Source organism: Kogia breviceps, chromosome 1 (assembly GCF_026419965.1).
Source record: "Kogia breviceps isolate mKogBre1 chromosome 1, mKogBre1 haplotype 1, whole genome shotgun sequence".
NCBI lineage: Eukaryota > Metazoa > Chordata > Mammalia > Artiodactyla > Physeteridae > Kogia > Kogia breviceps.
In genome coordinates, this window is record NC_081310.1 from 194,581,326 (window position 1) to 194,604,025 (window position 22,700).

At 46.0% G+C, this 22,700-nt stretch overlaps 1 protein-coding gene across 10 annotated transcripts in view; it reads right to left on the reverse strand.

Moving 5' to 3' along the window:
* Positions 1-7,000: 7,000 nt before the first annotated feature.
* KIF1B (kinesin family member 1B) overlaps positions 7,001-22,700 on the reverse strand; it is a 336,458-nt gene continuing 320,758 nt past the window's right edge. For all 10 annotated transcript variants that reach the window (XM_067017756.1, XM_059057804.2, XM_059057834.2 and 7 more), the window contains 11 exons: positions 20,652-20,766; positions 19,754-19,887; positions 18,737-18,798; positions 17,422-17,567; positions 16,993-17,232; positions 15,826-15,897; positions 14,385-14,506; positions 12,802-12,951; positions 12,254-12,446; positions 11,929-12,047; positions 7,001-11,367 (listed from right to left, as the gene is read on the reverse strand). In XM_067017756.1, the coding sequence (XP_066873857.1) occupies positions 11,325-11,367; positions 11,929-12,047; positions 12,254-12,446; positions 12,802-12,951; positions 14,385-14,506; positions 15,826-15,897; positions 16,993-17,232; positions 17,422-17,567; positions 18,737-18,798; positions 19,754-19,887; positions 20,652-20,766 (1,396 nt within the window). In that variant the 3' untranslated portion in view covers positions 7,001-11,324. The remainder of the gene's footprint in view (positions 11,368-11,928; positions 12,048-12,253; positions 12,447-12,801; positions 12,952-14,384; positions 14,507-15,825; positions 15,898-16,992; positions 17,233-17,421; positions 17,568-18,736; positions 18,799-19,753; positions 19,888-20,651; positions 20,767-22,700) is intronic.

The window sequence follows — 22,700 nt, forward strand, 5'->3', positions numbered from 1 at the left end:
GGGACAAGGACTCACCTCTGTCCTCTTCCCTTAGGCTATGTTACAGACACTGAATTACTTTCTGGTTCCACAACAGGGCCTGGGGCACTGTTTCGCCCGCTCTTGTCCTTGTTAGCTCCCACTGCCTTGCGGTCCTGGCTCACAGTTTCCTCTCTTTTCCCAGCATGACTTGGACGCCTCCCCCGACGTGCCCACAGCACAGGGCTTGTCGCTGCCTTCGTTTCTATCTCCCTCACTGTGCTATCAATCCCAAAGGACAGCGACCATGTCTATCTCCTTCCTAAGTGTATTTCTATCACCTTCCGATGCTCTGCACATAACAGATGGCCACTAACTGTTGCTGTCCAATGACAGTTTTGTAAAAGGGGCGCCATTCAAGCCAGTTGCTCTGGGACAGTCCTTGTTCACACCTGTCTTCTTGCATAGTTTTAATAGCAATCCTTTTCACTCTCAAAATTGTTCTGGCTTGAATGATAAATTATGTTGGTATGGCTAGTTTAAAATGGTATTATTTCTTCATAGTACTGTACTTAAAAGAAAAAAAGATTTATTGAAGTATAATTTATATGCCAACGATTTCATACATTATAAAAGTGTACAGTTGGATGATTTTTAGTTACTTTATACTGTTGTGTAGCCATCGCCACAATCCTTTTTAGAACACTTTCATCACCCCAAAAGTTTCCAACACGCCCAAAGTGCCTGTTTGTGGTCCATCTCTGCTCCCACTCCAGCCCCAGAAACCTGTGATCTATTTAATGTCTGCACAGTTTTGCTTATTCCTAGAAATAAATGGAATAATATGTAATTTTTGTGTCTGGCTTCTTTCACTTAGCATAATGTTTTTGAGGCTTATCCATATCATTGTATTTATGAGTAGTACATTCCTTTTTTATTGCTGAGTCATATTTCATTGTGCATAATTTTGTTTATCCTTTTATCTGTTGGCTATTTGGATGGTTCTAGGTTGGGCATTAAAGAATAAATGTTTTGGGGCTTCCCTGGTGGCACAGTGGTTGAGAATCCACCTGCCGATGCAGGGGACGTGGGTTCGTGCCCCGGTCTGGGAAGATCCCACATGCCGCGGAGCGGCTGGGCCCGTGAGCCGTGGCCGCTGAGCCTGTGTATCCGGAGCCTGCGCTCCGCAAAGGGAGAGGCCACAACAGTGAGAGGCCCGCGTACCGGAAAAAAAAAAAAAAAAAAGAATAAATGTTTTGAACATTCATGCACAAATCATTGTGTGGGCATACGTTTTCATTTCTCTTGGGTAGATACTTGGGAGTGAAACTGCTGGGTTATATGCTAAGTGTATGTTTAACTTTTTAAGAACTGCTAATCTGTTTTTGAAGTGGCTATACCCCTTCCCACAAGCAGCGTACAAGGGTTCTAGTTTCTCCACATCCTCACCAACGCCTGATGCTATCTTTGTGATTACAGCCATCCTAGTGGATGTGAAGTAGTATCTCATTGCGGTTTTAATTTGCATTTCCCTAACAAGGTTGAACATATTTTCAAGTGCTTACTAGCTACTCACCTATCTTCTTTGGTGAGACCTCCATTCAAATCTTTTGCTTGTCCACTTTAAATAAATATTAGAATAGACTTATATTTATAGAAGAGTTGCTCAGTTCAGAAAGTCCCCTTATATAGCCCTCCCCTAGTTCCCCCCTATGGTTAACATCTTGACACGACCATGGTATACTTGTCATAACCAAGAAACCAACATTGGTGTTAATACTATTAACTAAACTCCAGACTTACTATTACAAGTACCACTTTTCCACTAATGTACTTCTCCTGTTCTGCTTCCATCCAGAACATTATGTCATCATGTCTCTTTAGTTTCCTCCGATCTAGGACAATTTCTTGTCTTTTCTTGTTTTTTACGACCTTAACAATTCTTAATCCTAGGTCCTTTGCCATTTCCATATACATTTTAGAGTCAGTTTGTTAATTTCTATACAAAATGCCCCTAGGATTTTATAGGGCGGGCGCTGAATCTATAGATTATTATGTTGACCTTCTGTCTGGAGACTTTGTTACCTGAAATCATGTCATCTGTGAATAAACACAATTTTACTTCTTCCTTTCCAATCTGAATGCCTTTTATTTTCTTTGCCAATGGTAGTGGCATTTTGATTGGGATGTTTAGTCTATTTCACGTGTAATGTATACTGTCGATATGGTTGGATATATGGGTGCCATTTTGCTATGTTTTCTATGTCTTATGTCTTCCTTGTTCCTCTGTTCTCTTTTTACTGCTCTGTTGTGTTAATTTGTATGTGTGTGTACTACCTTAATCCCTAGATTGATTTTTTTTCCCCTCTAGGTTGATCTGTTAACTAAATCTTGAGTTATTTTTAGTGGTTGTCTAGGGATTAATTACAATATGCAACTTTAACGTATTACAATGTACTTCAGCTTAATATTGAACATTTCTGGTAAATATAGAAACTTCACTACAATATAGCTCCATTTTCTCACTGTCCCTCTTTGCTATTACTGTCATGTATTTTTTTATCTGTATACTGTAAGCCCAATAATATGTTATCATTACTAGTGCAAACAAACTTAAATTTTTTTAAGAGAAAAAATATAAACTGTCTTATATTTAATCATGCATTTATCATTCCAGAGATCTTCATTCTCTTTCAGAGACTGGATTTCATACTTCAGCCTTGTAGCAAATGAGAGAGACTCAGAATCAGAAAATGCAGAGAGTAGCTTCAAAGAGGGCAAACAGAGCAGTGCCTCCCCAAACCCCTGCCGTCCTCCAGGGGCTAACGATCTGCAGGCTCCTTGCCTGCAGGGCACCACCTCCCGTGTGTCCTGCTTCCTTCCCCGTATCAAAATCAGCTAATGCCTATGAGAAAGTTCCTTGGGAATTTCAAGTACTGTACGATTTAAGATACCATTATTAATATTGTCTAATTTGAAACAAGAAACTCAGCTCAGGGAAGTTGACTTTCTCAGCCAGTTAGTGGCAGAACTGAACTTTAACCCAAGTCGACTAGGGCCGAGCCCAGCACTCTTTCCTAACCAGATGAGCAGGCCATAATTATGCAAACTCACAGAGAAATTAGGTGTATCCATACGTTAGAGACATTTAGTTGACTTTAAGTGGAAAGATAAATTGAAATGAACTTTCAATGACTAGTTTGGGAGACCAAACAGCACTTGTAATAATTTTACAGGTAGAACTTTACACAATTGCTTTCTTCAAGATAGACTTTGTACATCTCATAACTTTCAACTTTTCTGCAACTACTTCCTTTTTCTGTGACGCTTGGTTACAAGGAAAAGCTATCATCAGATTTTGCTGCAGGAACAAATTGATTGCTCTAGTCTGAGATTTGGCAAAGGAGAAATTATGCTGAGTCAATGTGACTAAACCTCTGGACACACCCAAGTTACCACTGCAAAGCATCATTTTAGGCAAACATGTTTAAATATCTAATCAAACAGCCAATAATTTTTTCTCCTATTACTAATGGTACATGCTACACGGCCTTCTCATTTCTTTGTGTTAAAGTGCTAACAAGCAGTAAAAAATACTGCTTCCCAGCATGGTTGGAAAGCTACAGCGAACTGGCTTAAGGAAAGCAGGGCTGGGACAAAGGCAACTCTCCCCAGAGATGAATGGGGTAAAGCCAGGGCTGGCTGGGGCCAGAGCTTCATGCTGACCTTTAGTTTTTAGAAAACGCTCAAATTCTTGGCTTTTAAATGCTTAAGTCAACTCGCATTACTATTCATCTTCACAATTTCTTGCCTTGCTCTAATTCCCCAAATCCCAAATCAAACCCTGGGCAGGAATTCTACAAAAACAACCCTTCTCTGCAAACCTCCCAAGGCTGAATCCTTTGTTTGACTTACATAAGAGGGTGTGTGTAAGTAACATACTAGTTGGGGTAGATTTGAAAATCCCGGCTCCGACACCCACTTGCTGTGTCATTCCTGCAGCTGAACTCAAATGGCTTGTTCGCAGAGTGGGTAGGAAGAGCGATTTTGAAAAAACCCAGAGATCGTAGGTTCTAAAGCCAGAGTGTACGTGTGTGATGTGCTCAGAAAAGCTAAAAATTTAAGACTGTGCAGAGACCGGAAGTTTTTCTCTTTTTTTTCGGCCACACCGCACGACACGCGCCATCTTAGCTCCCCGACCAGTGACTGAATCAGCGCCTTCTGCAGTGGAAGTGCGGAGTCTTGTCCACTGGACCACCAGGGGAGCCCCCCCAGAAGTTTCTAAAACCAAAAGTGGAAGGACAAGAAAAATCAGATATAAAAGTAATGCATCAAACAAACACGTACCATTCCCCAGGACCTCCTGATGTTCTATACTGTCAGCTTTGCGAGAGCCATGGCGACGACGTGACTCTGGATGGGGCCCGGATGTAAGGGACAAGCTGTTTTATAAGAACTAACGCAGTTCAAACAAAAAGTCCAATGCAGTTCAGAGAGACATGGCCTAAAATTGACCAGTGAGTCTCAGGAAAAAACCAATGACCAGGAGGACCCGCGAAGGCTCCTGTCACTTAGCTCTCTGCCTGGGGGCTGCCTGAAACTTGGTGTCGCCTCCTGGTACCGCAGATAAACAGCACTGCACCCCCAGGACCCGGGGCTGAACTCCCCTCTCAAGCCCCTCCAAGCCCACCGGCCACCTCCAGGGGAGCATGCCAGCAAACTCCTTGTTCCGGTCTCGTCCCCCCGTCAGGCTTTCCCTTCTAGTGCATTCAGCCCCATCAGCAGATACACATGCTGGGCTCTTGCCTTCCTTTAAAATAAAAACCTCTCCCTGACCCCTTGCCCCTCCCCGCCCCATATTACTCACTCAACCTCTGCTTCTCCCACTTTCCCTGGCACCGACTCTGGGTAGGCTTCCTTCCGCACCACTCATGAAGATGCTCTACTCGCCGACGACCTCGTCAGAGCAGAGGCACTCCTGAAGTCTCCTCCCATGTGAAGTGAGCTCTGTTACTGGAACATTCCTGCTTCTGCCAGCCCCTCCCAGAGGGCCAGGGGAGAAACGAAATTGCCTGAGTCTGGGAGGAGCCCCTGGCATGGCCAACCTGACCACTTCTTCCCTCTGGGGACCTCGGCTGCCACCAGGGAACCTCTTGGGTCACGTGGAAGCTTCCGAGAAATGCAGGGTCTCAGGCCCCACTCGAGGCCTCCTCAGCCAGAATCTGCACTTAGTATGACCCACAGGGGAATTGTACGCACATTAAAGTTCAAGATACACTGCTCCCGGCCCTCTAGTTCTGAGGCTCGGTATTGGGGAATTCATTTACCCACAGACATAAGCCACATTCTCTAATCACAGCTGTTAACAGTAACGAAGGTGATATTTCCATCTCCTATCTGCCTTATTCTTTTATTAGTTGGCTCTGAAGCTGGGAAAAAGTGACGGCATTCACTGGCTCCCTCAAACTTCCTAGACCTCCCTGTTGCCAAACCTGTGGTCACTGCTCAGTTCTCATTTTAGCCCGTCAGCTGCTCTGGACGAGGTTATCACTTCCTCCATCTTCAAACACTTCCTTAACTTCACTGCCAAATAGCACGCTCTCCTCACAGCCACCTCTCCTGGCCCTTGCTGTCGCCCTCTCTTCCCACTGCCTTTATTGTCACCTTCACGTGACAGTTCCCAAACGTGTCTCCGGCCTCCACCTCTCCCCCGGAACGCGGCTGCCTCATGGACCACACGTGCAGGTGAACACGGCCACCACCGAGTCCTCTACTCAGAACCACCCCTCAGCTCTTCTAGAACCTCCAGCCTCCTTCACCCCAGGGAACCACAAGGCCGTCCTGTCGGCTCAGACACACGTCCTGGGAGGCGCCATCCTCCTTTCTCCACGCGCGGTCCCTCGGCAGACTCTGAGCTCTAACAGTAAAACGTGTCCTGAATCTGCCCCCTTTTCCCCGAATCTACCGCTGCTACTCCAGGCCTCCATCCTCCCCCCGGGACGCTGTGGCAACAACTTCCCGTCTGGCCCCCTTTCCTCCACAAGTCCCCCATCTCTACGCACACAGGCTGCTCTCCACCCAGCCATCTGAATGGTCTTTTGAAACACAAATTAAAGATCATGGGACTTATCTTCTCTAAATCCGCCCTCGGTTCCTGTTTCCCTCTAATGGAATTAGTTATCTAAGCCCTAAAAAACACCTGGTCTCTGGCTACCTCCTTACTCCATGCCGGCCTCCTTGCTATTGTGGAATCTTCTGAGGACACTGCTGCCTCAGGTGCCTGTTTACTCCGCGTGGAGGCCTCTTTGCCCAGGGACGTGCACGGGTTTACCCGTTCTTTCATTCGGGAGTCTACTCAAATGTCATCTCCCCAAAGAGGCCTTCCCTGACCCCACAATCTAAGAAGATGCTTTCTCCGCATCCCTTCGAATCTTTTATTCAGCTGTACTTTGCTCTGTAACATTTTAAGTTTGTGTAACTAGTGTCTTCCCTCGTTGGAATGGGAGGGCCCCGGGTACAGGGCCTGTTCTGTTCGCTGCTGCATCATCAGCATCCAGACACTTGCCGGGGACAGGCGGGCCCTCGGATACGCACTGACTGCACTGCCGCTTCTTGCCTGACGGCCGCCTCCCTCCCCTGCCTCCACCGCTGCCCGGATACCCAGGACAGTGGTCCCTGCTCATTCTCTGCTCACAACAGGAACTTGTTAAATCGACACAGTGAAAATCTCAACCCCTCCATCACCCACGCTACAACAACACTGCAGAATCATTGGTAGGTATATAAACAGAGGCTTTGGGAGGAAAAAAAGACAAATCTTCCACCTAAAACAGCCACTTCCCTAACCGAGAGGAAAGTACTTTCAAAGAAACAGCATCACATTAGTTATATACTGCTGTTTCGCATTATCAGAAAGGAACACGTAGGTCACAGCATGGTGACATCTGTCCCAGAAGAGTGATATCTTTGCAAATCAAGAAAAATCTTTGTGTAAATACCTTTCAAAGGGTGTGGGAATAAACGCACATCAAGAGCCTTCCGATGCACTGGTTGTACCTTTATTATTTTTACCTCGTTCACTAATAGTTCCGTGATGCAAGGTTACCATACACAGTTAGATAATGTCTGCATTGCACATCTAAGGCTATACAGCAAAAGAACCAGAATTAGTACAAATACAAGAACTATATTTACATTCTGTATACTCAGGCTCCGCACATCAGATAATATTTACATAATAAAACATGAAAATGAGAATCGGAAATTAATCATGTACATTGTTGCTAAATGTGCTCAACTCCTTCCCTGGGGAGAGATCAGGTTGCAAAGTCTTGGTTCAAAAAGGCCACTTATGCTTCATGGGTTGTGTGCATGAGGATGGTGACAAGGGACTGGAAGTCTCACCGGACAAGTACGTCAGAGCCACAAAGTCTAAGACGACTCATGAGAAGGCTGATGGATTCCTCAGGTGAACGGATGCCAGAATACAGAGCATGAAAAAAATTAACTTGAAGACACGAAAACAACACACGGCGGCCAGGGTTTGGCAAGAGACCAACCTCAACTCGGACGTTCCGTCTGAGCACGAGCCGTTTTGGCTGAGTTTTTAATGCGAAATCTGTATCAACTCTAACTTCTCCCTTTAAATGACTAGAGGCGTTCCTAAGATTTTACGGGGCTCGAACACAGGTTTCATAAATGGCCTTTTGGAACACAACAGCAGCAGATCACCTCTCAGCTGATACCTCCGTTTACTAAGGAAGCACAGATCAGTACATTCCTGCTACACCGTCACGGTCTGGCCACACACGTGGGTGAGTCAGCACTGGCCACAGTGGACAGCTGCAGTGCACACGAGTTAGAGTCCTATTTAAAATACATTCAGCAAACCTTCCGAGAGCAGCAGCAAAATTAGTCTCTTTCTTTTTAAAGAGCAGGTTAACAATCACATTTTGAAAAGGGCACCAAAAGGTAAAACGAAGGACCCAAGTCAAACGAGAAACGAACAAGCCCTGATACTGTCCAGGAGAACCCTGGTGGAACCCAGACGAGGGAGTGCCAAGTACCAGCAGGTGCTACACGCTAGGTCATCCTTGCTTTTCCAGTTCAATGTGCAATTAATCACAGCTATATAAATATACAAATACCTTACAAAATTAAATATCCCTGTAAATTAGACAACAAGCAGCAGACAACAAAGTCTTTGCTTTGATATATGTGTCAGGAGAAGTCATTTTACTTTAGGTACCAAAAGATCTTCCACAATGGCTTAACTGATTCCTTCATCTTACGAGAGCTGAAAAATCTCATCCGAGATACGAGTAGTAGTAGTTGGGAAAAATCATTTCCCTTGACTTCCCTCACATTATCGAAACGTATTGGAATCCAAGTGCTCATCCAGCTGCCAAAAGCAGCCCTTCCCTGCGCTCGCGGCTGCGTGCGTGGGCTGGTGGACCCCGCAGAGCCCGGCCTGAGAGCTGAGTGACCCCCAGGCAGGCGCGGAGACAGGAGGGTGTGAGCACCGGTCTGGTGGAAGCTGTGAGGCCGTCTTTTGCTCTGGCAGGAGAAAGGAGGATTGGGGAGGGAGGGGAGGAGATGGTTACTCCAGCACTCATTTCCCCGAAATTTGTATAAGTGTTCTTTCTTGCTTCATTATTATTATTATTTGCTTGTTTAAAGGTGTTCTTTCTTGCTTTATTATTATTAATATTTGCTTGTTTAAAGGTGTGCTTCAAGAAAAAAAAAAAAAAAGGAAACAAACAAACCCTTAAAAGGTGGTTTCCTTAAAGGTTTGAGTTCTTTCAACTTTCCCGACACTGTGGCTTCCATGAAAGCCTCATAAATGATTCCTGCCTTAAATTCTCTCTCAGAGCTTCAAAGTGGGGATGGACCTGCCTGGGAGGGGACATCAGTCCTGAAACTGCTCCAACTCCAATCTGAAAACAGACCCCTAGACAAAGGGGCACCAGCGGGGGCCGTGTGTACCAGGGAGCCGCAGCCAAGGCCCCCGCTGCCTCACAAGGCCTTCGCACCTCGGCCTCTTCTAGTTTCTGACATTCCAAAGCAAAGACTTTCCAAGCCAGTTTTGTTTAAGTTAGAATAAAAAACAAGAGTCATCTCACTGTATCACTTGATTCTATCTCCCTCGGCTCCCCCCCCCCCCCGCCGCCTCCTTTTGCCACGGACACGGATCCTCCTATCAGACTCTGTAACAGCAGCAGCATCCATGATTTAATTCGAAAAGTAACCTTCAAATCTCATCTTCGTTTCCCTGAAACTAGATTTAATTTCAGCCCAGGAAGCTGTCTCTAAGCACGGGCAGACCCTGGATTTGAGCAGACACTGGAAGGGCACACTGTGTCCATTAGACAGGAAACCTCTAACTACTTTAAAGTCTGAAGCACCACTTAGAAAACAAGTAACATTAGAGTTAGTGACCTATGTTTTAAGGAGAGGAAGAAAGTTAAAAAATCTACCATAGAATTTTTCTTGATCATTTTTCAGGTAAGGTCATGGCCTTCGATTTCTAGTCTTTCTTTAGTTAAGCTCTCCGTGACTCCCTTTTCCTCCTCTTTGCAAAGCAATTATGATGAACGAAGCCAGGAGATGAGCCCCTCCAGGAAGGCAGAGGCGAGGGTCCGGGTGCTGGCGAGCCTGCCCAGCCCTCATTCTGCTGAGCGCACGGGCCCTTCCCCTTTGCTACCCGAGAGTCAGCACCCTCGAGGCGGAGGACCCCTGACGGAGGATCTCCACAAAGTGGGAGCGAGCAGATACTTTCCTGAGCACCTGAAGGATGGATGGTCAAACAGAGGTGTGAGCGAGGGCAGTAAAGGATGGTACAGAACAGCCCCAAGTCAACTGGCAAAGCAACTGAAGTAACTGGAGGCCTTCTCTCCCCTGTCATTCCTGTGACACTGCAGCTGAAAGAGCAAGAGCATCTTCCACGATGGCCTCCGGAAGCAGGCGATCCTCTTCCGTCACAGAAGGAGGCTACCGGCAGTGAGCTCCTCCTTTCTCCTCTGGCAGTATTTCCACGCACGATGGAGATAACCAAGGAGGAGACAAATGACCAGGCCCGGGGCCAGGGTTCAGGTGGACCCTCTTCTCTGCCCCCAGGTGTCCTTTTGCTCTTAGTGGTGGCAGGAAGTCCGTTTTAATTCTGGGGTCCAGAAAGCAAAGCCTGCCACGTTCACTTAGCTATGAGCATAGGGAGACAAGCATCATTGAAAGTGTTTTCAATTTGACAAGGATCACTGAAAATGACCACTGGATTCAGAGGGAGACATCCAAGTTTACACTTCAGAGCTAGATTTCTTTGATCAAAGGGAGCTACAGCAATCACGAGGTCACTACCCGGGCATCATCATAATCGTGATGGTGACAAAGACCATCAAGTTCATCACCCAGAGAGTGAAACACTCCCTCCTTGTGAGATATTTGTATATGACATCATGGCACTAATTCCAGACTGTAACACCGTCATTACTAACTCCAAGAACAGAACTGAGACTCTGAGAGAAGAGGCTCCCTCCCAGTGGAGACAAACAGCTCACAGGAGCCCTGCTGTGAGAACTACAAGCATCTTACTGACCCCACTGTCACGGCCCAAGTCCCACGGTCCTCTGAAATCCATCAGCAATAGCCTTGGCTCTTTCCTTCTTATAAGGTCAACAGCAGCCACGGTCCCAAACCTGCTGAAAAGTCTCTTCCACTAAATGAAAATTACATAACTATGTTCTAAATAAGCCCCAACTTCAGAGAATATACCTGTCCCATTTTTAAGCTCACTACAACATTTTCCCTGAATGGAGAATGTAAGAATTAGTCATGGCAAAAAGAGACAGAAGGGGAAAAGGTAAGTTTTTTCCTCTCAGGTTCTAAAAAAGACCAGATGTCTCTTCCTTTAGTCTCTAAGCCACCCGAAAAAAATTAACATTATATCACAACGAAAAGAAAAAAGTATTATGTTGTCTTGAACAACAGACAGAGATATCCAAAGACAGCAGTACAGACATCAGAGGTGGTCATATGGGGACCTATCACACAAAAGGAAGGCAAAATACACCAAAAAACAATTGGGAGATTCACTGGATCCCCTCTGGGTTTTTGTTTTTTTCTTCATTTTTTCCCCCCACCTTTTGTTAGGCCACATGCTTCTAACAAGATTCTCAGCACAGGAAGAAAGAAAAGAGGACAGAGCAGTGGGGATGGGGACCAGGGGAGAGAGAAAAAGTGCTGGACCAGGAGGGACACACACTTCAGCCACAGGATCACACACAAGAATAACCATCAAGAATCACAAAGAGGAATGAGAGGTGACACTTTCTTTATCTCCCGGAAGGCGAGTGAGGGCGCTCGGCAGTCACCTAGTACTTCGGTTGGCTCGGGCATCTGCGGGAGAGTTTTGACCTGTGGGCAAAAAAGGGATCAGAGGATCAGACAGACGGCAGGACGGGAAAACTGGATCCGGGGCTCTCGCCCTCGCAGGCACTCCTCCTCTGTGCTCCCCTCCTTGCACGTCCTCCCATCCCGCACTGCGGGCCCGGGTCTCTAAGCCCCTGAACAAACAGGCCGGCCAGTGGTCCTCCTCACTCTGGGGACCCCGGGACACAAGCCCCTCACAGGACCTGAGGCTGGACCATACGGCCGAGTACTGGGAGGCCGCGAAGGTTCTCACAATCTTCCCTTTACTTGGTCCCACAGACCCCAGCTGTCGATCCCTTAAGAATAAAAAGTCAAAGCAGGAGATTAACTGGGAACAAATGTGACCAGAGTCTCCTTAGCCATTCGGGACACCAGATGCCACCTTATGAGAAGCTGAGGCCTCATCGCCACCTTACAACCACACTTATACTCCTGTCCTTCCTCTATTTTAAACTTGTTTGCAATAAGACTTCCTTTTCTGTTTATGTTGACGTCCCTGGAACCAAAAACCAAGGAGAGGAAGCAAACACAGGAACAACTTCTTACTGTATTGTGCCAGCAAGGAGTGGGTTAAAGGCATATAACCAGTCGTTCATGTCTTTGTCATTGAGAGCCTGCAAAAGGACCCCGCGGTGCTTTGTGCATACAGCAAAGGTGTTCGGTGTCTGAAAGAGACACAGAAGATGAGAAAGTTACTATGGATACTGAACAATGGGGACCACCAGCCATATTCAGAGGGCACACAGCCCTTTTCACACTGAAGGTTCAGAGACACCAAATACCAAAGAGAGATTCCACACCACACAATGGAGTTCAGAACTCGGCAGGGAAGGCCGTGCGTGGCGATGAAAAGCAAGACGGCAGGACTGACCTTCACCATGGCCTGCTGGTCCTCACTGTATTCCACCTGCGCTGTGGACAAGTTAATGATGCCACGCTCCACCGGGTCTTTGTCACTGTTATAGATGAAGACATAGGGGCGACGGACCACGACAAAATGTTTAGCCCAGTTGCTGGAAAGTGGCTCCTTGAAATGCAGATATCCTTTCTTAGAGACCACTGAGCTGAAAAGGACAGTACAAGAGAGGTTAGTTTCTCACAAAAATAAAGTGATCATGAGCCGAGGGCCATCAAAACAGACCTAGGCCAAGTCCCTAGGTTGAACGAAACAGGCAAACGACCTACTTGGTCTAGAATCTTATCTGCCGAAGAAATGCAGTGAAAGAGCACAAAGCACCACCACCACATGCTGTGCCGGGTGGCAGTGATACACCTGGAGCGGAAACCCGGCCCAGCACTCTTTCACCCTGATTCCATTTGCATTAGACTGTAATGCAGACCTCATGTCGAAGAGCTGAGAGTAAATTCCTGCTAATTTGTCTTTTAATACCTGGCATCCCTGTTCAATACAGTACTCACCCTGGTCTAATTTCTTCAATATCTGGAACAAGATTGAGAAATTCATTTTTTCCTGCTCGGGCCAAATAGGGCGTTTCCACAGTTGGGACAATCTGAAACTGTTCAAATTCCGGGCAGGGACTAGAGGCCCGGGAATTGGCTTCTGGGGTCCTTGAAAAGAGAGAGGTTAGGAAGAAAGGGGTAACAGGTGCTTCAGTAAGGTCACTACACAACCACCTCACCAGGAGGAACAATGCCTCTCCCCGAACACCAGGGACCTTGCAAACATCAGTTCCAGAGAGCTTGGCTAAGAAGACAAAGCTGGCGTCCGAAACGTAATCCCAAATTCACCGGGTGTCACCCTTTGGCCGTTACAAAGGAAACTCATCACTGACGACCACCAAGTCACTCAGTCTCTCTTCCTATCCTGATGCCCTCTAAACAGAAGGGTATTGAATATGAACCCCACTCCTTCATACGTTTCTGTTTAGTCTCACGGCCATACCTCGGGCACCACCTCGGGCGGTGGTTCTCCAAGTGACGTCCCTGACCAGCAGCATCAACTTCACCCGAAAACTTGTTAGAAATTCAAATTCTCAGGCTCCAACTCAGACACACAGAATTAGAAACTCTGGATGGGCTGTAACAGTTAACCTCCCAGGGGAAGCTGATGCCACTGAAGCCTGAGGACGGCTGCCCGGGAGGCTGGCAGAGCGGGCGAGCGAAGGGGAAGAGCCCGGGCCCCTAAATGGCCGTCTGGGGCGGAGCTGCCCCACCAGCCAGGGCCGGCGCAGGGCCGAGGTAAGGGATAATCCCCACGCCCGGTACTGTTATCTCTGTAGAGCAGCTTAGTCTAATTAATTGTATTTCACCAATTCCAAAAAGCCCATTTTCCTCAAACTTTACCATTTCTCGCATTGGGATGCATCTTGTAATTGATGGCACGTCACATTTTAGTTGGCATTGCTTTTTCTTTTAGTGGCATATAAAAATAATGTCTTAGAGTTGGTGGCACCCCAGATGCAATTAAATTACCCGGTTGTGTTATTTTCTCCAGCCCACTGCCTCAGTGTTGATACAGGAAGACAGACAGCTGGATGAGAACCAGGTGGGTTGTGACAGGTGAGCGGAATGGCTGGAGACAGGGCAAAGGAGACCGATGGCACACCGCACAGCAGGGATTCTAATGATGGATTCATGGAATCACTCATGGACTTCATCTCTATTCTTCTTATCTGTATGTTTTGTTGTGTCATTAAAGTATTTTTTCTAAAGTAGTTTCAAAATATTTTTCCCAGGATGGGGCTTCCTGTGTCTGATCTGACTGGGGAGACAGTCAGGGGTGTGAATACAAGAACAAATCATGCAAAAGGGGATGAAGAGGAGTCAGTGACTTGATGCAGGAAGTTAGTAAAACGTATGACGTTAAGAGAGGTCAGCAGCATCTTCCCAGTCACCGTGACATCCAGAAAAGGCTCCCACCTGTTTCCCAAGGCTGCCTAGGGGGACGGTGCTGCCCTCGGTTGAGAACCACTGAGCTACGGAAGGTTGGCATTTCCCTTGGTTCTTACATTAGCTTTTGTCAGTGAAATCTGGGTACTTACTTCTGATCCAAAGAGTTGCTCCCAGCATCGATCAGAGAGGGGCAGGTGGAGGAGGGAGTGAGGGTAGCACTGCTAAAACTGGACACAGAGGGATCCCGTCCGACTGGAGAGATATCAGACAACTGCAAGAACACAGAACGCAGCAAGGGAGATTCAGATGAACGAAACCACCTCTGCAGTAAGAAGCTTTGACAGCCAGTGACCTCACATTCATAACTCCTCTTCTGTTTCAGGTCATTCAAGAAAACAATTCTTACGAATATTTTATGGCCTAAGTGTCAGAATAGGAATCAAGACATTTATAAAAGAGGCAAGGCTAGCTTTTTATATTTATAAAATATGTTTATACTTTATATTGCTACAGCCTCCTGCATTAACTTCAATGACCCTATCTATATGTGCCAACAGGCATGGGCTTCCCTGGTGGCGCAGTGGTTGAGAATCTGCCTGCTAATGCAGGGGACACGGGTTTGAGCCCCGGTCTGGGAAGATCCCACATGCCCATGAGCCATGGCCTCTGAGCCTGCGCGTCCGGAGCCTGTGCTCCGCAACGGGAGAGGCCACAACAGTGAGAGACCCGCGCACCTCGATGAAGAGTGGCCCCCGCTTGCCACAACTAGAGAAAGCCCTCGCACAGAAACGAAGACACAACACAGCAAAAATAAATATAAATAAATTAATAAACTCCTACCCCCAATATCTTCTAAAAAAAGGAACAACAGGCACTGTTCTAAGAATATGGCAGAGGCCCTGCCCTCCTGGAGCTTACACTCTCAGTGGAGAAGGCAGATAATAAACCAATCAACAAACACTTTAAGAAGCGTCAGGCAGGGATCAGTGCTACAGCAAAAAGTAAAGCAGAGAAGCAGGTTAAAAGGTTTCAGAGAGCTGCTGGCTTTACATAGGGTGGTTAAGGAAATCTGCTCCAAGGAGGCAACATCTGGGCAGAAAAATGAAATAAAGAAGCGAATCATGGGACTATCTGGAAGGTTATACTGGGCAAATGCACAGCCACTGTACACAACCTCATGGTGGAAAGCTTGGAGTGTCTAGGGAATGGCAAAAAAGGTGAAGATGGCCAGAACAGAGTGAGTGATGCAGAAATTCCTTAAAGTGCTCAGCTCACTCTTTGTCGAAGGCAACAAAATGTCATGCCACCAAGAACCTCAGGACTTCTTGTGCCTTTGCCACATCATAATATATCACCCCCTGCAGAATACTCTTCTCCAAGGGATTCAGGGAAAAGCCCCAATGTTTCCCATCTCATAATTACTCTAAGAGACACAGAAGAATACTTTTATCTTCAGAAGTCAGTGTTCTGACTGAAAAATTAAATAAACGAAAGAGCGGGTATGTCATACATCCTCACATATAATGCTATGCCCATCTCAAGCCACCTAAAAGCAGCAAAAGCTGAGGACAGGAAATGAGAGCTGCTTACCTTGCAGTCACTGACGCTGCCGTGCACCTGGCTGAATTCTCGGTTGAAAGTGTGGGTGAGAAGTTGCAGGCACTGGGGACGAGGGAGGCAAGAGTACGTTTCAATGGTTAAACGAAGCCCGGGATTGAAGCAGGAAGGGAGGATAACATGCCTGAGACTCACAGTGGAGCTCAGGTGCTGCTCAAAATAGCTCTAGACATTAACTGAGTTCGTAGCAAGAGAAGCCCGGTCCATGCCTAACAAAGACGATAAAATGAGTGGATAAAAAGCATTCTCAAGACTACAAAAGTGAATTACCGTAAACACCATAGTTTAAAGTGCTTAAGAATGCAACAGCATCCCTTTCATTCTCCATTTGCCCTGGTACTAAAAGGCATGGAGATTTATGGATGGACCTATGTTCCGAAATCAACTAGACGACCATTCGATTATTGAAATGAACACAAAATCCCTCTTATTTCTATATTCCATTGTCAGCCAGTTGCCCAGACCCACATGCCTGGTGGTCATCCTGAACAACCCCTCTGCCCTCTCCTGCTGTTATCCAGGCAACAAGGAATGCAGATTCTACCTTCCAAATGTCTCTCCCATGATTCCTCTTCATCCCACACACCCCCGCCATAGTTAAAAACTTTACCGTTTCTCATCTGGATTACTGAAATAAAGAATTCTTTCTGCCTCTAGCCTGTCTCTTCACCACAAATCCATCCTCTTTACTGCTGCCAGAGAAATATTTCTAAAACAAATACCTGTTTGAAACATTTCCAAGTCACTCGCAGGATATTCTGGACGCGTTAGTCCAGCACATCGACTCTTCGTGATCTGGCCCCGCCCTATCTCTCCAACTCCATCTCTTGTCCGTCTCCTGCACGGACTCCCCCACACTGATCGTGCAGGACGCCGCTGGCTCTCTCCTGCGCATCCTTCCAAGGTCAGTCCACTCTCACAGCATTCTCGACCAAACCTCTACTATAAGCTTGTCACCCCCTCACCTGTCTACTTATTAAGGGTAGAAGTTAAGTCTCATTTATTTCTACATTCACAGTGTGAGCACAGGCCTTGAAACAGAGGCCCTCAAAGAAAGATGAAAATGCTAGTGAAAAAACAGAAACACCAGCTCCCAGAGCCTCACGGGGGAAAATGCTCAGGAGAGGCAGGGAGCCACACCTTGGTAGCCAGCTCTTTCTCTCGATCCACCAGGCTTTCAATGTCTGTGGAGTCGTAGCCACTGCTCTCGCTGGGTGTGACGGCACTTTCAAAGGTGGTGGTTGAGATCTGAGAGGAGATGCTGGTGGAGGTGCTGAGGGTCCCACTGCTGAGGCTGGGGGACAACGAGTCGCTCAGGGACGTGGGGATGCTGTCACCAAGTCTCTCACGGAGCAACAGGAAGTGGCGGGTTTTCTCCACCTAAGAAGATCAGCACTACAGCCTCAGCAAACACAAAGCTCATCAAGATCTTAATAAGCAAAATATTATGCCTCCGTCGTGATCGAAAACTGCAAAGCCACGATCACAGACAGGAGGTGAGTGTAAGGCTGAAGATGCTGCGGGAACCTTGCCCGAGAGTTCACCTGCGCACCCCGTGCCCCGGGGTACCTCGTGCAGGAGCTCCAGCTTCTCCAAGCCCCACTGGTGCTCAAGGATGAGGCTGTCTCCACGAGGCCGCCAGCCTGCTAAGTTCTCTTCTCCCCGCACGTACGCCACTGATGTATCCAAGATTTTCCTTCTCCTCCTCTGCATGCCTGAGATAAGAGGAAACAACTCTTTTTTCCAGAAAAAAATCCAATTCCAATTTTAGCTCAAAATGAATTAATAATTCACAATATATGGCACACTGAGACAGTTAAGTCTCAAGATACATGGGATTTTGATTATTAATAAAAAGTTATCCCTTTTGCCCCAAAGCAACTCTCTTAACTTCTTTTAAAAACTGAGTTTTATATTCTTTAATAATTATGAAGCTGGTAATGCCTCTTGAGAAAATGCTAGTTATTATGTTAAGTGAAAATACAGAGGTTAAACAGTCTGTATGCTATTGTTCTAAATATATGAAAATACACTCATAGGAAAAAAATGGGAAAAATGTGAGCTACCTCACATTTGGTAGCTCAGTTAAGATGGTAGATGACAGACTGGCTTAGCCTCCATTATTTCCCATTAATTTTTAAAAATATTATGCTGGTTTCACATACAAGAGACATGAATTTATGTTAATTAAATAATTTCTGAAGGAACTATCTAGACACTATAATTAGCTGCTATTGGGACTTGGATTCATACTCAAAGTCTTCTTTTTTTATCTCAATCTTACCTGTGGGCCTTGGCCTCTTTTCCACATATGTTCTCTAAACCGACTCAAATTTACATTAAATGTTTTTAAAAACCCTGACTTGTGTCCATGTTCCAGTTTACAAACATGGAAACGTAGAGTGCTGTTGAAGGCCACCCAACTGGAGGAACAACAGCAGTTTAAGGAGACATTAAAAAGGACACAGAACAAGTTCAATTGAATAATTTGTCTTTCTAGAGCATAGGAAGTTCAAATTCTAGGTTGACAGCACCTGTAAAGTTATACTGTCAAGTTATCTTTGGGGTTAAGGTGGAGAGGCAAATGGTTCTGAAGTTTCCCAAGCCCAATTCACTCTAATACACTTGAATTTGTTATAGTATTTCACAGCCCAGCAACATTATGTCCCATACAGCTTCTGTAACTGTATTGCACATCATAAACCAAACAGTGTTGCAACTCAGAAAAAGGAAACTTCCACCACCACCACCAAAGTGGCTTGTAAAATATAAGTGGCTTCTCAAAAATGTGTATCTACCCTACAAGGGTAGGGCAGACTTTTGATATAATGTACTCCAGTCAAATGCAAAGGTAACTATCACTTTCCTGATCCATAGAGCTTACCTGGACTACCTGTGTCTGCCATCTTGCATAAACTGAGTTCATAAATTCCAGTGACTCGATTGCTATTTGAATTAAAACAAATAAACAACTGCTTAATTTCATATAGCACAAAACCAGAAAAATCTCAATTCTCTCTGCTTAAAACACTGTCTCCTCCGCTGGGACTGCAATCCACCCTCAAATATAATTACAGACATTTCTCATCAGTCACTGTTCTTTTCCTGTTCTGAACTTAAGAATAAAACTGAATGATAAACTAGAAGATTTATAATACAAATGTGAAGATTAAAATTTTGCCTTTGCTTACCACAAGAAAGAAAAGATGAGGGGGGAAAGGTCTGACTAGACTAAAATGATAAACATCAGTTTCTGGGGAGTATGGTTAAGAAGGGGACTGAATCTTTTACTGTATTAGTAATACTTAATTTTTAAGCCGGGTAGTGATGCACAGGTAGTCACTGTGTTATTCTTCACGTATGTTCATATATCTTAAACATGAATAAATCTTAAAAAGAAAAAAATCCCAATGGTATGGTAAGCTGTTAGAAATAATAAGAATGACATTTAAAAGGAACATTTAGGGCTTCCCTGGTGGCGCAGTGGTTGAGAATCCACCTGCCGACGCAGGGGACACGGGTTCGTGCCCCGGTCTGGGAAGATCCCACATGCCGCGGAGCGGCTGGGCCCGTGAGCCATGGCCGCTGAGCCTGCGCGTCCGGAGCCTGTGCTCCGCAACGGGAGAGACCACAACAGTGAGAGGCCCGCGTACCACAAAGAAAAAAGAAAAAATAAAGAACATTTAGTCCCTACACAATTTTTTGACAAGTGTTTACAATGCAACATTCCTTCCTTCCCTCATTAACTCATCTATTTATCAATATTTTATTAAATGCCAACATTCAAGTCACTGCACTCCAGTTTATAGGTTGTGAACTAACCCTGAAAACAGCAGCTAGAAGACTGCTGATTCTGTACAGGGTACACCAACTGGAAGCTAAACTTGTCTCAAAAACTTACGAGTCTGGTGACTTCGAATAGCCGCTGCCAAAGAGGCTGCGCAGTGAGCGTGGCGGCGAGATCTTGGCGTCTCGGGAGTAGAAGACCATGCACACATCCTTGGTGACGACAGCCGGCTGGATACAATGATCCAGCTGAAAGCAAACAGGAGTGGTCTCCGATTAAACACAGACAGAGCATCTGCGACCACAGTCTGGGCACTACCGTATCTGGAAAGCTGCTCCCAGATGTGGGGGGTGGAGGATTTCAGCTCTATCAATGATTTCAACAGCAAATCAGAAGATAATACATGCAAGGTCAGGTGGTGTTGCTTGCAGATGCATTTATTTTTTTTCAAAGTTTTTTTTCTGTAATAACAGCTAATATTTATTACTTGTTATATGCCAAGCACTGTTTGTTCTAAATCCTTTTCTGTGACCTCTCAACAACTTCCTGAGATAAATGCTATATTACCCCTGTTAAAAGACAAGGAAATTGAGGCACAGGAGATGAAGTCACTTGTCCAAGGACAAGAGGGCAGTAAGTGGCAGCACCGGGACTTGAACTCAGATAGGCTAGTTCCGGGGTCTGCGCTGTTAACCACTACTAGGCCCTGCCCACAACTACAAAGACAAGAGGTGGTATTCTTAAAATCATACATTCGTTGAAGAATGGGAGTTGGGCTGCTAAAGCTGAAGCTGTAATAAAAGTTAGGTGACTTTTTGATTAACCAGAGACTAGGAACAGAATTTAATATAACCAGAACAGTTAGCAAAGTATAATAAAATAAATAACTTAAGGATGTGCAGGGGGAAAGGAAGACAAAGTCAGTCAAATCTTTCCTCCCCATTTCCTGTTGTAACTTTCCCACTGTTCAGGGCTGGCTGTTCACGGCAACTCAAGTTGTGGCTCTTCTCACCTCCAGGTAGGCCGACAAGGTCATGTAGATCTTTTCCCCATAGGGTGTCACGCGGTTCAGGAGGAGGGAGTTATGGAGGGAGCTGTCCCACACGGCCTCGAAACGATAGAAGGTCCTAAGGTCAAAAAGGCAAGAGGGAGTCATCCAGAAGAAGCTGAAGTCACCTTAGACCAGGCACTGCCATTGTCAGTAATGCTGCAGAATCCCACATGGACCAGCATTTCCAACTTAACAAAGTCCAACGACAGAGCAGAACCTGCGCCTCCGAGGAGGAAAAGGCAGGTGCCCGCGCGCTTGCCCCCCACCCACTGTCAAGGAACACTTAAGCTATGCTTTTTGTTGTTTGTATTTTGACAAGCCTGCTTCTCCTCTGCCTATAAACATAAAAATAGTGAGATCAATCGAAGGGATTAAGATGAAAAGGAGAAATGAGTATCAACAGAAACTAAAACAGGAAAGACAGACTAAGTAAGCTCCTCTGTCAGTCAGTGAAGAGGGCGGGAAGCAGTGATTCAGTCACTGGGAAGCTGCAGTCTTTGTATCTCGATCCCACTCTGCTGAGCCTCAGAAATGTCACAAACACATCTGGGAGGGTTCATGAAAGAAACAGTATAGAGAGACTTGTTTTAAATAGAAGAATAAGAGGTTATTCTTAGCTGACATTTCAGTAAAAGAGAATGATTTTTTACACCAGAGCTAGCCAACTACTATTTATCAGTTTTCCAAAAAATTCACATAAGAATCTTACATTCAAATAACAGCTAGAAGCTTGATTATTTAATAAACACCCATAAACTGGTTTCTAAAGTTGTTTCAATATCTTTCTTTCCTCTTACTAGTAAAACACCACAGACCCTACTTGGCATTAACCCTTCCTGTTCAGCGAGGCTCACCTGAAGCACCATCCTGAGTTCATCGGCAGTGTCAACAGATCAACTCCCAACTCGACCCCCCATGTCCTTCCCTCAGACCCCGGTTAGGACTGTTGGGGAAGGCACTTCGTCCACCCCTTCAGACTGGGCTTCCCATTACCACCACCTCTCTGCACGTGTAACACACCCCACCCAATTCAACTAGAGTTCTGCACACCTGCTCCCCTGCCCACTACGTTCCTCCTCACTCCTTCCCAGATGGTAACCTCACTGCAGCTGTCTTTTCTAGGTGTCCCATGACAAATAGCTGGCCTACCTTCTCTTTAAACACATCTCCATGCTTCTTTCTCCAGACATAAACAGAAAACAAGACTTAAATGAACTCCGTGACCACACCTCATCCTGAGTGCCAGTGTTTGAAGCCTGATTATTTCATCTTGTAGCTACTTCTAGATCTAAGTCTTCCTGAAGTACAGTTGACCCTTGAACAACAGGAGTTAGGGGGCTGACCCTCCATGCAGTCAAAAATCTGTGTATAACTTACAGTCGGCCCTCGGTACCCGAGGTTTTGCCTCCACCAATTCGGCCAACTGCGGACCACATAGTATTGTGGTACTTACTACTGAAAAAAATCCACACGCAAGCGGACCCGCTCAGTTCAAACCCGTGTTGTCCGAGGGCCTTCAGCTGTACGTGATATTCTCTCAAACATCTAGCTTTTGAGGCAGTGTGTATGAGTCAAGAAAATTCTCTACAAAGACACCAAAGGAATATAGAGACAACTGACAGTACCAAGACGGACAAAGCAACCAAGAGACCCAAACTGCAACCACCACCAAGGACGACAGACGCCCTTCCCCAGCTCCTGGGCTCACTGGGCTCAGCAGAGAACCCTTTATGCATCCACAAAGCTCTGTTTCGATCAAATCTAAATTGTAATTTGGTTTAAGACAAATTCTAATATTGGGTGGCGGGATCCATCACTTCAGCCGGAGCCACTTGAGGGCTCTGTCCCTGAGACTCTGCTCGTCTATTGTGTCCCAGGGTCTGTCAAGGTGCCTGGAATGGGGTCTGCCTGTCGCACTGCAGGTCTGGACACCCCGTGCTGAGTGAAGTGAGGCCCCTTCTCAGGGCGAGGGCCTGTGCTCCCCTGGAGACACCTGACAGCAAGAGCGCC